This window comes from Carcharhinus amblyrhynchos, chromosome 22 (assembly GCF_965287045.1).
Source record: "Carcharhinus amblyrhynchos chromosome 22, sCarAmb.v2.hapA, whole genome shotgun sequence".
Classification (NCBI taxonomy): Eukaryota; Metazoa; Chordata; class Chondrichthyes; order Carcharhiniformes; family Carcharhinidae; genus Carcharhinus; species Carcharhinus amblyrhynchos.
The window spans coordinates 27,969,048-27,986,508 of record NC_137345.1 but is presented as its reverse complement, the minus strand read 5'-3'; the positions used below and the strand labels follow the sequence as shown (position 1 = coordinate 27,986,508).

At 43.4% G+C, this 17,461-nt stretch overlaps 1 protein-coding gene across 3 annotated transcripts in view; it reads right to left on the bottom strand.

The window, feature by feature from the left end:
* The window catches only part of itpr3 (inositol 1,4,5-trisphosphate receptor, type 3), a 290,731-nt gene that overhangs the window by 109,729 nt on the left and 163,541 nt on the right, over positions 1–17,461 (bottom strand). For all 3 annotated transcript variants that reach the window (XM_080210067.1, XM_080210068.1, XM_080210069.1), the window contains 5 exons: positions 15,667–15,918; positions 13,471–13,615; positions 7,017–7,161; positions 4,403–4,599; positions 2,895–3,027 (listed from right to left, as the gene is read on the bottom strand). In XM_080210067.1, the coding sequence (XP_080066193.1) occupies positions 2,895–3,027; positions 4,403–4,599; positions 7,017–7,161; positions 13,471–13,615; positions 15,667–15,918 (872 nt within the window). The remainder of the gene's footprint in view (positions 1–2,894; positions 3,028–4,402; positions 4,600–7,016; positions 7,162–13,470; positions 13,616–15,666; positions 15,919–17,461) is intronic.

Here is a 17,461-nt window from a genome sequence, read left to right as displayed (position 1 = left end):
TTGCTTGTGACTAATAAATAAACTTTAAAACAAATAATAAGTAAACTTTAACTTTATGTTGAAATTCAACTCAATTCAGTGATTGCTGGCTCTGGGTTGGGGGCAGTAATAGTGGGAAGGTCCAAAGCACTATTTGTTTTGGAGTTCTAAGAGACAGTTTAACTTCAGGGTGTCTGCATCATTCTCTGCCTGTCAAATTTCCTTAAGAATATTCTTCAGCTGTGAACAGTGTCAGAGGGAAAACCATGGCGACAGTTCACCATGAGGAACTTCCCCACTCCCTCACTTATTCTGGCCCATCCATTCTGATTATTGAATTTTTATGAGTGTGTTCATATAATCGAAAATATAATATGACTGTAAAATCCCTTTGATCTCAAAATCATACACACTGTACCTTCAACAAATCTCAACCAGAAATGCGCTCTGACTTAGATATCAGATACCGGAGCCTTGGAACAAGGGATCCATGAGCATCATCTGGGTTGTGTTTTTACAATAGTCTCCCATCCAAGACTTGTAATAAGCTGCACAAATGTACACAGCAATTTGGAATGTACTACACTTGTGGAATAAATAGGCAACCAATGTTCCCTCTAAGATGGCAAGAAGTCTCACAACACCAGGTTAAAGCCCAATAGGTTATTTGGCAGCACAAGCCGATAACATCATCCACATCAACCCTCTAAGATGTACAAGCGTGTGTGGCTACACAGCAATCTTAAATGTACCTGCACAACAATGAAGTCAGAGGGAACATTGATTAAGCAGTATTCATTTCGCCGAAAAAATTTACACCCATGGCTCTCACTGCGCTACATAACCCTAAGATTAAAATTAAACATAAATACAAGAATAAGCCTTCACCCATGAGTTTGGCACCAGAATCTCATTCCCTTTTTCACAAACTGCACAACACATCCAAGTTGAACCTCTGATACATACTTTTGTGATCCATAGCCAGCTAGTTGCTCTCAGAGTCCCAGTAGAATCAGGGATAATGACAGCCACACTGAATCACTTTGTAACAGATAATATGCGGATATAGCGAAGTTGGCCAAATGTTGAAAAAAGATAGTTTATAAGAGCTACCACATCATGGGCCTTCAAAATGTGTGTGAAGTGACATGCTTCTATTGTCATGCAACCTATGTCAGCCCTGATATTTTCAATGTGCAGGAGTTTTGCCCGTTGGAAGAAGTCCTGATTTTATTTACTTGAGCAATGGTCACACCGTCTCATGGCCTCAACCTGACCTGTGTGTCTCTGAGCCAAAGATCTTGCCTTATGACCTATTGGTCTCAAGCATGAACTGCCTGTATTCACTGGCCTCATTATCTTACAGCCATTGACTTCTTTTGCTCTCCATCTTCTGGCTTTTTTATTCTTGCCCAATATCCAGAGAGGCCAGGCCCCGTCCTGTCCGGATATTGGGCAAATTGGTCCTGGACTTTATTTATATGCAGCAATAATAATAGTTGAAGCAATTATGAAAGAGCTATGTGCAGCAATAACAAATAGAGGTAAAATTGCAACTCTTCAATAGTAATATATAATTATAAAACAGCACAATTATACACATTAAAGCCAAAGCTGCACGCCAGTAATAATAAGCAACTTATAACAATGATAATTATTTCAAGAGATGTGGTCATCACTGGCAAAGCTAGCATTTGTTGCCCATGTCTAATCACCTTTCAACTGAGTGAGCTGTGGGGCCACTTCAGAGGACGGTTAAAAATCAACCATGTTGCCCTGAGTCTGGGGTCATATTATGTAAGCCAACTTTGAACAGTAGATTTCCTTCCTTAAAAGACATCAGGGAACCAGATGGGTTCTTACAACAATTGTCAAAGGTTTTATGGTCACCCTGATTAAGAGACTAACTTTTAATTTCAGATTTATTCATTGAATTTAAATTCCACCAGCTGCCACAGTGGGATTTGAACCCATATCCCCCAAGCATTAATTAATCTGGACTTCCAGCATACTACTCTAAAAGCTAGTCATAAATGTATACAGCACAGAAATGCATTACAACGAGGCCATTCCCTCTCCATTACAGTAATATTAATGTCAGTTAATTATATTCCCCACCATTCCTCCTGTCTCCAATCCCAGCATCCGATTTACCGTTCCTCAAAAAAGCCTCACCTAACCCAGGTGCCAACTCCCTATATTACCGCTTTTCTGCACTATCAAGAGATGTGGCGCTCTTCATCCAAGCTGATTCAATTTCTCAACCAAACAATCAGATAGTCAGTACTGGGCAGGGTAATCAGTGACAGATTCTGCTGAGAGAAAATAGAACCAATGTTTCGAGTCTGGATGACCCTCGTCAGAGCTGGGCTGGGCTGATGAAATGAGCTCTGAGGAAGGGTCATCCAGACTCTAAGTGTCAGCTCTATTCTCTCTCTCTGATGTGCTGAGATTTTCCAGCATTTTCTGTTTTTGTTTCAGATTCCAGCATCCGTGGTATTTTGCTTTTATATAATGGTAGAAATGCTTGATTGTCATCCCTCCCAAATAGACTGCAGTCCACCTTCTCAAAGGCAATTAGCGATGGGCATCAAATGCTGGCTTTGCCAGCGATGCCCGTACTTCTCAGAGGAAATCTTCAAGTTGTTTCTAATATCACTGAGTGGGCAGTGATCAGAAATCTTGCCTGACAAATCAGTAACAAGCCTGCTGCAATTTCTTTTTACAGGAAGTCATTTTTTTCCATAGAATTGAAGGAGCACAATACACACAGGGAAGTCTCAGCAGGGATCGGAGTGTCTGGAAACAGCTGAACACCTTACAGAGAACTTAGATTTCAATCATGCTGTGCAGATAAGTTGTTTCCACACGCATTTCTTGTCAAACACTCCTGAGAGATAGCCATTATTTGATACCTGTCGACTCCATAAATGTAGCGATGGCGCCCTCAGCCGTGCTCTCTGGTATCGGGTTGCTGTCAACAAATTCCTTTTTGAAGACTGACAGCAGGTATGAAATTCTGAAGTCTAACCTGACGTTGAGGATGAACTGAAAAGTAAAGAGCTTAAATCAATCCAGTGAAGTTTATTTTTACTGCTTGGAGATGTGGGGAGAAGAGACTGCGATGGGGCATTTTCCTGCTTCATCACTTTAGAATTTGTTTCTTCTAGGGGAAATCTGAAATCACCAATTGAATGCTGCATAAATTACCCCTCAACACCAGCTCAATGTTGTTGAGTCAATGGCTCAAATATGACTTGGAAGTTACTGTAATGCCTAGACAACACGATATCATGCAGGATAGCACAATATCTTATGCGGCAACAGTTGATCCCTTTATTGTTTTGAACCATTTCCATACAGCTCACAGAGAACTCAAATGCATTATCAGAAAGACAAAAGTGCCCCTTTCTATTTGGGCCTTGAGTAAAAAAAGATTTTTAAAGTGTTCAATTGAAATCTGCGCATCTTTGACGTGTTTACACTCACTAATCAAATTCCAATTTGTTCCAAAGAAAGAACCCATCAAAGAGATGGCTGCTTCGAGATCAAAGCACTGACTCGTCTTTACAAATGCACCTTATCCTCATTCCAATTATGCTTTACAACTCAACGGCCTAGGTCATGTATCCCCCCCACATCATGAAGCGATTCGCTTCACGCTGATGATCCTGTGAGGGGACAGCTCCACAGAGAATCTCCACAGAAATGTTATACTTCGATGCACTTTTGTTTTAAACTCTGCTTCCATTTCAGGAGGGTAACATTGGGCATTGTTTTAATTTCTGTATCGATTGCCAATCGACAGCGCTGGGTAGAACAGCATTGTGAACAAGAGGACTGATTCCAGCTTTGTTCTAAAAGCATATTCGTAGTTCTGTATTTAGACAGGTTAGTGAAGCTTCCTTCACGTTCAGCTTTTTGTGGTTATGGCGACAGTCAATGTTGGGAGAATTGCAAAACTGTAGTCCACTCCATTCTTCAAATGGAAAAGTGGATATAGACTGGTATTTGAGAGTCGATTAGGTTATGATCAGGGACCAAGCCAGGAAAAGGGAACAGAATCTAAGTACATAGCATTAAAATTAATTAGAGCATACTACAAATACAGATTAAGAGGTTGGTAAATGTGTGGAATTCAGTACCACAGAATGTAGCTGAGGCCAAAATGTTGTCTGATTTCAAGAAGAAATTAGATATAGCTCTTGGGCCTCGAGGGATCAAGGAATATGGGAAGGGGATCAGGATATCGAATTTGACGATCAACCATGATCATAATGAATGGTGGAGCAGGCTCGAAGGGCCCAATGGCCTAGTCCTGCTTCTAGTTTCTATGTAACTCTGATCTATGCTGCAGAGAACACATTAAAATCAGGAGCATGAAAAATAAATAAATAACTGTAGATCCAATGACATTTCATACCTGTAAAATCTCCAGGATTTTCAGCTTTGTATCCATAACGGTGATGTTTTTACTGTCAGGAATATCTTTTGGCTTTGTCTGGGGCTCCATGCTTACGCTGGGACGTGGAGCAGGATTAAAAACAGACTGTTTTCTGCTTAGAACCATAGTGGATACTATCTGTCCAACTCCATGGATTGACTTCCTCATACTTTTCACTAAAATATAGGAAAGACGGGAGTTTTGGGATTAGTAGGGCCAGAATCATACAATAAACATAAGAACTAGGAGCAGGAGGAAGCTAACTGGCCCCTCAAGCCTGCTCCGCCATTCAACAAGGTCATGGCTGATCTTTTTGTGCACTCAGCTCCACTTACCACTCACTCACCATAACCCTTAATTCCACTTTCAGATCAGCCACGATCTTACTGAATGGCGGGGCAGGCTCGAGAGGCTAGATGGCCTACCTCTGCTCCTATTTCTTACGTTCTTATGTTCTTTATTGTTCAAAAATGTATCTATCCTTGCCTTAAAAACATTCAATGAGGTAGCCTCAACTGCTTCACTGGGCAGAGAATTCCACAGATTCACAACCCTTTGAGTGAAGGAATACCTCCTCAACTTAGTCCTAAATCTGCTTCCCTTATTTTGAGTCCATGCCCCCTAGTCCTAGTTTCACCCGCCCATTTCGAGTGAGTTTCACCCACTCATTTTGGCCTCAATGTAAGGAAATACCTCAAGAACAAACTAATTTGGCCAGGCAATCCTTCAATGTACAGGCCAGTTTTTTTTATTTAGATGATGGGTGGGATTTTCCACCCTCTCCGCAGCATGTATTGCACTGGCAAAAGTGAACCAACGGTGGCTGACAGGAAGACTATTCTGCCCTGCCACTGCCAGCTGGTTTCTTGTTGCTTGCACTCTCCATCTCCAGGGAATCCGGGGTGGGGGAAGGGGGTGTGGGGGAAGGGGGGGTGGGGGTTGGGGGGGGGGGGGTGATGGGGGGATGGTGGTGGTGGTGGTGAGTGGCAGGAATCCTGCCAGTGGAAATTACCAGAAAATCCCATCGACTGTCAACTTAATTCTGTAATTTTTTTTCCTCATGTGTCACCCACAAGATAATTTGATGCAGCAAATGATTGGAGGAAGGGGCAAAAATCATCGGACACATAAAATGTGCACAAGCGTAAAATAAACATGGGAAGGACTCTAAACATTTTTTAAAACCATTGTTGACTCAACAGCCATTCAAAGAAATGTCAGCAACAAGAAGTCGCGCTTACTTGCCATTATTCTGATTTCCTTGCCTTTGTTCCTACGATAACCCCCAGGAAGGACTTGCACGGGGAATCACCGATTGACCTCACTGTAGGACTTATTGAATACAAGCTCCCTGGGATTAGTAATTAACTCACCAAGTGAATCTCATATACTGAGCCCTGTGGAAAGCAGGCTCCTGAATAGGTCCACTATTGTATTGTCCTGGGTTGGACACGTTGGACCCGATTTTACCATTTTCATTTTAAGTGCTGAATCTGGGCGTAATGCAGCTCCGACTTAGAAATCTGCTTTCAAGCACCCTGTACATACTTAGCCTGAAAAAAAAATCGCGGGTCTGAATCACGCTGTTAGCAGGGCTCAGCTCGCCTGGAACGATCGGAGCTCTGAATCGCATATGCGCAGTTAGAAAAAAAAATTTGAAAAAGCGCGCCCATGTCAGATTGTTCCTAGGCCACAGAAAGCTAAGAAAGCTTTTTGACCCCGGGCTCACCATCCGTCTTATCCACCCACCCCACTACCCACACACATCGCTGTCCCTCTTATCTACACCCCCCACACTAGCCACACACATCACTGTCCCTCTAATCCACTCCCCCCACAACTACCCATAGACATCGCTGACCTCCTTATCCAACCCCCCCACTACCCCGACATATCACTGTCCCCCTTATCCCCCTCCTCTACGCAGACTGATCACCACCCCTGCCTCCCACCATTCGCCCACAGAGTGGCAGCAGACCCCCCTGCACCCTCCAGAGATCCATCTGACCCCCCCCCCCACCAGAGATCCATCTTACCCGCCCCCCTTGTCCCTCCTCCAGACAACAATCTAGCCTCACTCCCCCAACACCCCAACACCCAGAGAATGGTCTGGCCTCACTCATCCCCCAGAGAATTGTCTGGTTTCAGTCACTAAACCTCCCCCCTCCCCCACCAACCCCATTCCCCCCAAGATTAACATCTGATCCGCCACTTCCTCCCTCCCCACCAGACAACAATCGGCACTCCCCCCTGCCCCCACCACAGATACTTCTGATTCGCCTCCTCCTCCTTCCCCCGCAACCAGACCAGATGATTCTGCTTTGGGCGGAACTGGAAAATCCTGCCCAAAGTATTCTCCCAACCCTCTAAGCCTCCCAGCAAACTGATTAACAAGTTGCTCCAAATGTTTGGACAATTCACTACTTTGGCACTGAAGCCCAATGGTCCAACCTGTTCAGACTATTTTCAATGAGCAGGTATTATCAGAGTTGCTCCTCCTACCCACATCAAAAAAAGAATCACATCAAAAGTTGGCCCCACTCTTACCAAAAACAAAATCCAGAGCACAGATCTCTTGCACAAAAATACTCACCACCCCCTTCATCATGCTCCATGGTATCCATAATGTTGACATCTTGATTACAATCAATAATACCAAGGAGTGTCCTGGTCAGTCGCAGAAGCTCACTGAAGCTGTAGAAACCGAAATAGATCAGATGTCTGGCCAAGCTGACCACCTAGAATAGAATGCAACATATGAAAACCAGTGAATTTTTAACACACAACACAACAAATATTCATAATAGACAACACATGATGTACACACAATAAATATTTCTACACCGAGGACAAAACATGAATCCCTGCTCTGTGGAGTAATTATGAACATTTTATGGCCCATGCAACAATTATTATGAATATTGATTGAAGATAACTAAGTCGATAATCCGGGAGGAATTTCAATTCCAGGTGAACCAAAGCCTGGTCAGCAAATCCTGGAAAAGCTTTCTGTAGACTTGCCATTTTGGCTGTTAGAAAAAATATCTTTCCCATCCTTATTTCGGCTCAAAGGGCTATATGGCCTACTCCTGCTCCTATTTCTTATGTTCTTATATTAAGGGTTATGGGGAGAGGGCGGGAATGTGGAACTGAGCCACGACAGATCAGCCATGATCTTATTGAATGGCGGGGCAGGCTCGAAGGGCTATATGGCCTACTCCTGCTCCAATTTCTTATGTTCTTATGTTGTTATTTTATACTTCATTGTTGAGAATGTCTGTTGGAAAAGGACAGCTATGGATAAGTGAATCTACCCGGGTTCAAATCCCACCAGATGGTAAAACTTGAATTCAATGAAAATCTGGAATTAAAAGTTTAATAATGAACATGAAATGATTGTTGTGAAAACCTGTCTGGTTCACTAACATCCTTTGGGGAAGGTAATCTGCCATCCTTACCTGGTGTGGCCTATATGTGACTCCAGATCCACAGCAATGTGGTTGACTCTTAATGCCCTCAGGGATGGGTAATAAAAGTTGGCCCAGCTGGTCACACCCACACACCACGAATGAATTAAAAAAAACATGGTGAAGTAATGTTTCCCTTGTGTTGGTTCCCACATTACCTTTCATAGACCCAGTTTGGCTGATATGGCCTCCCAGCTCTGTTAGTAGTGGTATTACAAAGGCACTCATGGTGGCGGACATATAAAGTCTCCACTCATACCCGAATCATCATTTCAGGAAAGATGTAGGGGTAATCAACAGGGTATTTCCTTGTCCCTGTTTGACTTGATGCCAGGAGAATTCATGGTATCCAAAATCAATTTGAGGAGACATCTAGGATTACAGTGTGGAAACAAGTCCTTCTGCCCAACTTGTCCATGCCACCCAGTTTTTATCATTAAGCCAGTTCCAGTTGCCCACATTTGCCCATATCCCTCTATTTCAATCTTACCCGTGTAACTGTCTAAATGCTTTTTAAAAGACAAAATTGTACCCGCCTCTACTACTATGACCTCTAGCAGCTTGTTCCAGACACTCATCACCTCTGTGTGAAAATATTGTCCCTCTGGACCCTTCTGTATATGTCCCCTCTCACCTTAAACTATGCCCTCTCATTTTAGACTCCCCTACCTTTGGGAAAAGATGTTAAACATCTCCCTTATCTATGCCCCATATTATTTTATAGACCTCTATTAGAACACCCCCTAGCCTCCTGCGCTCCAGGGAAAAAAATCCCAATCTATCCAGCTTCTCCTTTTAACTCAAACTATCAAGTCCCAGTAGCATCCTGGTAAAATATTTTCTGCACTCTTTCTAGTTTAACAATATTCTTTCTAGAAGAGGGTGACCAGAACTGTACACAGTATTCCAAGTGTGACCTTACCAATGTCTTGTACAACTTCAACAAAATGCGCCAACTCTTGTATTTAACGTTCTGACCAATGAAACCAAGCATGCTTAATGCCTGCTTCACCACCCTGTCTACCTGGAACTTCAATTTCAGAGAGCTATGACTCTGTATCCTTAGATATCTTTGTTCTATAACTCTCCCTGTCTCCCCAGCATTAACTGAGTAAGTCCTGCCCTGGTTCAATCTACCAAAATGCATCACCTCACATTTATCTAAATTAAACTCCATCTGCCATTTGTCAGTCTGCTGGCCCAATTGATCAAGATCCCTCTGCAATCCTAGAAAACCATCTTCACTGTCCACTTTGCCACCAATCTTGGTGTCATCTGCAAATTTATTAACCATGTCTCCTAAATTCTCATCCAAATCATTAATATAAATAATAAACAATAGTGGACACAGCACCTGAGGCAGACCACTAGGCACAGGCCTTCAGTTTGAAAAGCAATGCTTTCCAACCACCCACTGACTTCTGTCACCAAGCCAATTTTGTATCGAATCGACTACCTCACCCTGGATCCCATGAGATTTACCTCATGCAACAAACCACTATGCGGTACTTTGTCAAAGGCCTTGCTAAAATCCATGTAGACAACATCAACTGCACTGCCTTCATCTATTTTCTTGGTTATTCCTACAAAGAACTCAATCAAATTTGAGAGACATGATTTTCCACTCACAAAGCCATGCTGACTGCCCCTAATCAGTCCTTGCCTTTCTAAATGTCTGTGGATCCTGTCTCTCAGAATACCTTCCAATAACCTATTCACTTCAGACCTCCAGGATCATTCCATTCTGACTGTCCACCACTGTACTACGAACTGTGGTGGGTCTACCCTACTGGTGGGACAGGCCACACCTGAGGGATGTTAACAGAGGAGTCTGGGACATTGGCCGTAAGGTATGATTCGGTGAGTATGACTATGCCAGGCTGTTGTTTGACTGATCTGTTGGACAGCTCTCCCAACTTTAACACAGGCCACCCCACAGGTTACTGTGAAAGATTTTGCAAGCTCAAATGGGCAGGTGTGCCTTTGTCATTTCCAGTGCCTAGGTCAATGCCAAATGATTTATACAGTTTTATTCTCTTTCAACTTTTCTATCATGGTTTGATACAGTTGAACAACTTGTTTGGTCATTTCAGAGGCCAGGTTAAGTAAAGCTGGTAGATTTCCTTCCCTAAAGGATATCAGTGACCCAGTCGGGCAACATGGTGGCACAGCATTGCTGCCTCACAGCACCAGGGATCCGGGTTCGATTCCAGCTTCAGGTGGCTACGTGAAGTTTGCACATTCTTCCTGTGTCTGCATGGGTTTCCTCTGGGTGCTCCAGTTTCCTCCCACAGTCCAAAGATGTGCAAGTTGGGTTAATTGCCATGCTAAATTTAGCTGTGCTAAATTGCCCCTTGGTGTCAGAGGAACGAGCAAGGGTAAATACGTAGCGGATAGGGCCTGGGTAGAATTGCAGCCATGCAGACTCAATAGGGCAAATGGCCTCCTTTTGCACTGAATGGATTCTATAAGTGAAAATGAACTGAAGGGAAATTGTGGCACATTGGTATTGTCACTGTGCTCGTAATCCAGCAGTGTAAACTTATATCCTAGGGACAAAGTTTCAAATCCTTCCACAGCAGCTACTGGAAATTTAAAGTCAATTTAAACAAATACCTGGAATTGAAAGCAGTCTCAGTAATAATAACCATGAACGTACCATCAATTTGTTTGAAAATCCTTCTGCCACAATAATGCCCTTTAGACAAGGAAATCTTTCATCCTTACCTGGTCTGGCCTACATGTGACTCCAGACCCACAGCGATGTGGTTGACGCTTTATAGGTTCAAAGGGCAATTGGGGATGGGCAACATTGCTGGCCTTGCCAGTGACACCCACAACCCATGTAAGTTAACAAGATGAACCTTTACAGCAATTAACGATAATTTTATTACTGGGAATAGCTTTTGTTTCCAGATTTATTAATTGATAGAATTTAAACTGTACTGTGAATATTGTTGAAAAGTTGCTCAAAGCTTTTTGTCTTGCACGATCAGGACAAACACAAGAACGCCAGATTTCAAACAATCATAACAACATGTACTGCAGGAGAAAGGAGTGCTGATTGGTGAGCTAGTCAACTCAGATTGGCTGAGATGTTGCCATGGAGAAAGTCACTATAGGGTTTCCAAATTGCCAGGGAATTGAAAAACAGCGCAAGCCTTGAATATGTTCTATTTGCTTGGAGAGGTCACTGTGTGTTAATGTATGTCACTTCTAGCAAGTATAAATGAGTAATGTTATGGGTTCAATTTATTATCTTAACCTGGTTGCTAGTGTAGCTTTTAGCAAAGGACTATTCAGCAAGTGCTGCCCAATCGCAGAATCATATCTAACAATAGACAACTTGTTTTGAGACTTGCAAGTGTGGGCTGGTTGCTTACGGTCAATATTTTACCTATTCTAAACAACTGAAGCTAGAGGGCATTTTTCCCACATCAGAAGAACCTACTGCCATTTGGGACAATGCTGTGTGAAACTTGGCAGCCTCCTAGTCGGTGCTGGGAATGATTCCTCCATTACGCAGGACCCCGGTGGCAAATGGCCATCCCACAGCAACAGCACTACCTGCTCTCAGCGACTCACATCTCCTAATGGTCAGGTCCTGTCTGCCTGGATTTGGTGCCTCCAACCGAGTCAATCTCTCTTCAAGTGCATGGCATGAATGAGGTGCCCTGTCCAATGGCCAGTGGTAGAACCAGTACTGAGGCTTAAGCTGCCAACTATGTGATTGGGTCAGCAGTTACTAGGAGCTGCTACAAACTTTAACCGAACAGCAATCCCTGATGCAACCTCTGAATTGGCTGTTGCTGGCCAGCAGTGGAACTTCCCCATTACTGGCAAAACCTACCTCCTAGTTCCTTCCTCCTTTCCTACTCAAAAAATGGAGTGATATTTGCAATTTTCCAATCCAAATTCTGTCATTTTATAATCACTATTTGTGAGATAATCCCTTCAGCTAGTTACTCAACATAAAATTCAGTTTGTGCTGCTCCCTTGTCAATTCTAAAGCATATTGCTCCATAAAGCTGACCAAGATACGGGAATATTATTGCCTTCAATAGTTGAGCTGTTCTGTGTCTCCTAGTGCAGATGAAAATTAAAATCTCCCAACATAAAGACATTATTGCACTCTTACCAGATCCACATATTTATACACTGCCTCCTTCCCCCACAACACAGGTTGAGTTAGTAGTCAGGAAGACAAATGCAATTTTAGCATTCATTTCGAGGGACATACTGCTTTGTAAGGCTCTGGTCAGACCACATTTGGAGTGTTGCGATCAATTTTGGGCCCTGCATCTAAGGAAAAGATGTGCTGGCTTTGGAGAGGATCCAGAGGAGATTCATAGGAATGATCCTGGGAATGAAAAGCTTGATATGTAAGGAGCATTTGAGGACTGTAGGTCTATAGAGTTTAGAAGGATGAGGGGGAGTGGGGGGATCTCATTGAAACATACAGAATACTGAAAGGCCTGGATAGAGTGGACATGGGGAAAATGTTTCCATTAGTAGGAGAGACTTGGATCCAAGGGCACAGCCTCAGCGTAAAGGGGCGACCCTTTAGAACTGAGATGAGAAGGAATTTCTTCAGCCAGAGAGTGGTGAATGTATGGAATTCATTGCCTCAAAAGGCTGTGGAGGCCAGGTCATTGAATGTACTTAAGACAGAGATAGATAGGTCCTTGATTGGTAAGGGGGTCAAAGATTACAGGGAAAAGGCAGGAGAATGAGGTTGAGAAACTTATCAGCCATGGTTGAATGGCAGAGCAGACCCGATGAGCCAAATGGCCTAATTCTGCTCTATATCTTATGGTGTTCACACCCTGCACACTCCACTCATATTTTTCCCACCAAACTATATCCCACTGGAAACATATCCAGTTTACATCCATATGTACTGGAAATGCCAGAAAAACAAACTCTGCCTCTCAACTAATCATTCAGTTTAAACACTGGCCTATCTACTAGGGCGACCATACACTTTGGCCATTTTATAAATACATTTGCACAGGCGCTGATACCAAAATGTACATGAAGCTTACAGTTCCAGATAATATTAGCCCAGACAATGCAGCATCTTTAACGTAGTAACATGTGTGGGTAGGAGATATTAACTTGAAGCAGAAAGCCAGAATAAAGATAAAGGAGATGACCAAAGGGACTGGTTAAAAAAAAACCCAAGATTGTGAAGAGATTGTTGAAGTTAATGAAAGACAGAGCAGGACGAAAAGATTCATGGAATGAATGCTGGAGCAGATTGGGGGAGGAATGCACAGCTTTTGTCCAGTGTTTCCAGCCAAGCACTAATGAGGACCTTCATTCATCAAAATGGCAGAGAACATGTTAAGCATTAATTCAAAGAACGTGGTTTGTAGATCTTGTAGTCGCACTGAGATGTACCTGTTGTAAAAAAAAATCAGTGAAAAATAGCTGCCTTCATTGTAGGTAAGGTTTGGTCCTGTAGATACCAAACCTGATAAATCATCTGTCTCTTTTCACCAGCTTGTCAACATTGTTCAGACTAAGTGAGAAATCAAAATAACTGTAAGGATACAGACACACGCACAAAAAAAATACCTCGTATGTGAGCTTATTCTTCTCCTCATTAGAAAATGGAAGAGCATCATTCACGACATTATTGAGATAATCTTCCATAAACTCCATTGTGTGAGCAAATTTGTTTTTCTTGTCATCCCGTAAGTCATTCAAATTGGAATCATAGCTGAAAACGAAAATTAAATTGCTGTCAAGTTTTCTCCCTACACTCATCAATAATTGGGTTTCATTACATGTTATGCTATAGCCAGAGAGGGTTTTTACAAGGTTATGTCAGCAGGGACTGTTTTGTAAAAGTCTAGGGCAGCATGGCACACAGTGGATAGCACTGCTGCTTCACAGCTCCAGGGACCTGGGTTCAATTCCCGGCTTGGGTCGCTGTCTGTGTGGAGTTTGCACATTCTCCTTGTGTCTGTGTGGGTTTCCTCCCACTGTCCAAAGATGTGCGGGTTAGGTTGATTGGCCATGCTAAAATTGCCCCTTAGTGTCCTGAGATGCGTAGGTTAGAGGGATTAGTGGATAAATATGTAGGGATATGGGGATAGGGCCTGGTTGGGATTGTGGTCAGTGCAGACTTGATGGGCTGAATGGCTTCTTTCTGTACTGTAGGGTTTCTATGATTTCAATGACTTTACTGGAAATGTGAATGTGAATGATGCACGGCGCTGTTAATTTGCAAATAGAATCACAGGTTCGGGGATTAAGGTATGGGGTGGGACCCGAGGTCAATGGACCTTCCATTATTTGCCCCTCGCCCACCCCTTGATCGACAGGGGGGAGGCGGGGGATGCAAACGGCTGGAAAATCTCGGCCATGATGTGAACTAAAAATCTCGAAGTTGCTGCTCAGGTATTCACTCTGTGCAAACGTTTGATGAATGGAGGTCCTCATTAGTGCTTGTCTTTAACCTTCTTAAAAACTTGCTGCATTTGCAAATTAATTTCCCATTCAAACTGGTGTAATGAATTATTCTGGTAATTAATAGTGTCAGTGCCCTTTCAATGATGTGATGATCAATGCCAATCAATTTCTCAGGTCAATTAAAGAGGAATGATTGAAAGGGTGGTGTCTTACTCTCTCAGGTGGTGAATTGTTCTTGGAGATTCTAAAAAGTTATCTTTGCAAAAATCTTTTCCCTCCTATATTTTTTCTTCCTATCCTTATCCCAGTCGCTTCCCCCTCTCTTCATGTCTTCTTCTGTACTGGCTTTAAATTTAATTAATCTAATTTCCTTCACTTTCATTCCTGTTTCTTTCCCAATCCTTCACTCTCATTGTTTAAGGGGTACTCTATAGATCCCACCGTTTAGTAAAGTCTCAGATGTCCGGCTGCCCTTGCCACAGAATTATCAGTTCACACTTTCAGGAAGTTAATGATAAATGGGTTGACCTGAAGGGAGCAGGAAAATGTCAAATGAACAATTTACATCTTGAGATGCATTGCTCAAACCAGCTCCAGCCCACAATAACACATTGTGACCCTTGTTGGGTTATACCCAATGACCCTCTCTGGGTTGCTCAATTCATATTCATAATTCATATTCCTAAATTGTTCTATCTAAATGTTATTGGGCAGCACAATGGTTAGCACTTTCTGCCTCTCAGTGCCAGGTACTGGGTTCAATTCCTGATTTTCTGTGTGAAGTTTGCACATTCTTCCTGTCTCTGAATGGGTTTCCTTCATACGTTCCAATTTCGTCCCTCAGTCCACTGGAGTTTCCACATTCTCCCCATGGAATCGGAGCAGGTGAGGGGCAGGTCTGTTGACCTCGGGTGGGATTTTACGGTTTGGACTGTAGGAGAAAACTGAAGCAGACACGGGGAGAATGTGCAAACTCCACACAGCCAGGAATTGATTCATCCCAAGTCCCCGGTACTGTGAAGCAGTGTTTGCAGTTTAGGTGGATTGCTAAACATGCAGGGTTACGAGTATAGGACGGCTAGAGGGCCTAGATAAGATACTGTCAGAGAGAGAACTGATGCAGACTTGATGGGCCAAATGCCTCCTGCACTATGGGGATTCTATGTCTATGATCTTATACAGTCATAGAGGCAAATTTTACTGTCCGGCAGGCAAAGGGAATCGGAGCAGGCAAGGGGCGGACCATGGAAAGGTCTATGGACCTTGGGCAGGATTTTCCAGTTTTGGGGCAAGCGAGACTGGAAAATCCTGCCCATTGCATCATAAGTCAACTGAGACAAATAAAAGTAGTCTTACTCTTTGATAGTAATTGTTGTCGGTATTTCAGTCCAAAGTCGAGCAAACTTCACTGGTGTTACCAGCTCCTGGGGGTCGCGGTCTACATGGACATGCAACATCAGATTGCAGAATGAAGCCCGTATATCGAATGGCAATGTTTCATCGGCCATGCACAGAAATATCAAATCCACACTCAGCTGCTTGGAAATCTCATCAATTGCCAAATATTGACGATCTAGACAGATCCTTGCAAAGAGCTTCAGCTGATACCTAAAACACAAACATTGAGACATATTAAAATATACTTTAGAAACATTCCTTTGTGCCAACAACACCTTTTAGCCTGAACTTTAGTGGAGCCTCTTCCACTGCATTTTTTCACTTTTAACACCAGCCGTTTTGCAATGCCTGTGTAATACTGTCAACCTTTGTAGCTTTGTATTAAGGGTCATGTCCATTTGGAATTCAATTGAGACCATCCGAACAGAAGCTTTATTCTTTATAAAACTGCATTAGTTAACAACATAGTCGCTCAAATATCTATTTGGGGGAATTGTACATATCACCACAGTATAAGAACAGACAAAAAAATCAGCCAGTAGCTGATTTGGTGATGTGTAGAATAAAGATTTTGTTACAAATATGGACTTTATGAGAGTTATGTTTTAAGATGTCTCCTTTAATTCAAGGTAAAATGGAATAGTTTGGAGAAGGGAATGATGTGATGGTGGCACAGTGGTTAGCATTGCTGTCTCCCAGTGTCAGGGATCCAGGTTCCATTCCCAGCTCGGGTTACCGTCTGTGCAGGGTCTGCGCATTCTCCCCGTGTCTGTCTGGGTTTCCTCTAGGTGCTTGGGTTACCTCCCATAGTCCAAAGATATGCAGGTTAGGTGGATTGGCTGTGGTAACATTGTTCCTTGGTTTCCAAAGGTGCATAAGTTAAAGGATTAGCTCCGCTTTCCCACTTGGCGCCTCTCTCCCCTCCGATTCTCCTCCCCTCACCCCCCACTTTCTCCGCCACTCACCTCTTTGCCTCTCACCATCTTTCTTCTGCTTGCCTCTGTCCTACTCCTCAATGTTCCAATTCCCAGCTCCTACCCTCTCATCAAGCCATTCCCAAATCCTTGCTCACAATGAAAATTCAAGAGAATGAAGCTGAAAGTGTGGGGTGACAGGGGTGCCAGGTGGGGAGAGTCAGCAAGCAGATTGTTAGATGAGGGAAGTGGCAAGCAGTAGGGTTGGGGGAAGCGAGAGGTCACTGAGAGGGAGGGACAGAGTGCAAGATAGAATCAGAGAATGGGAGGGATGGGTTGGGGAGACAGGCAGGGGGAAGGCAGGAAACAGAAGGGTTGGGAAGGGGCCAGTTAATTGGCTACCCAATGGGGTGAGGGTGGGAGGGATGCCCTCAGCCTTGCCCTCACCCCTGCAAAATCAGATCGGATGGGGTCAATGAGAGTGTGGTGGAGCCTCCCCTGTGAAATTTTACAGGCCTCTTCATTTGCAAACCTACTTCCAGAGAATGTAATATTCTGCATCTGGTATAAACTAGGATGTGCAGCAGGACAGCGAGTTGGCTGATGACCAGGAAACAGGCAGTGACAGTAGGGTCCCAATGTGGTTGGGACTTGAGAAGCACTTTCCCGCCCTCACCCCATAACCCTTAATCCCCTCTCTTATCAAGAACCCATCAACCCGCTTCTTAAAAATATTTAGCGAGGCAGCCTCCACCACTTCAACGGGCAGAGAATTCCAGAGATTCACCACCCTTTGAGTGAAGAAGTTCCTCCTCAACTCCGTTCTAAACCGCCCCCCC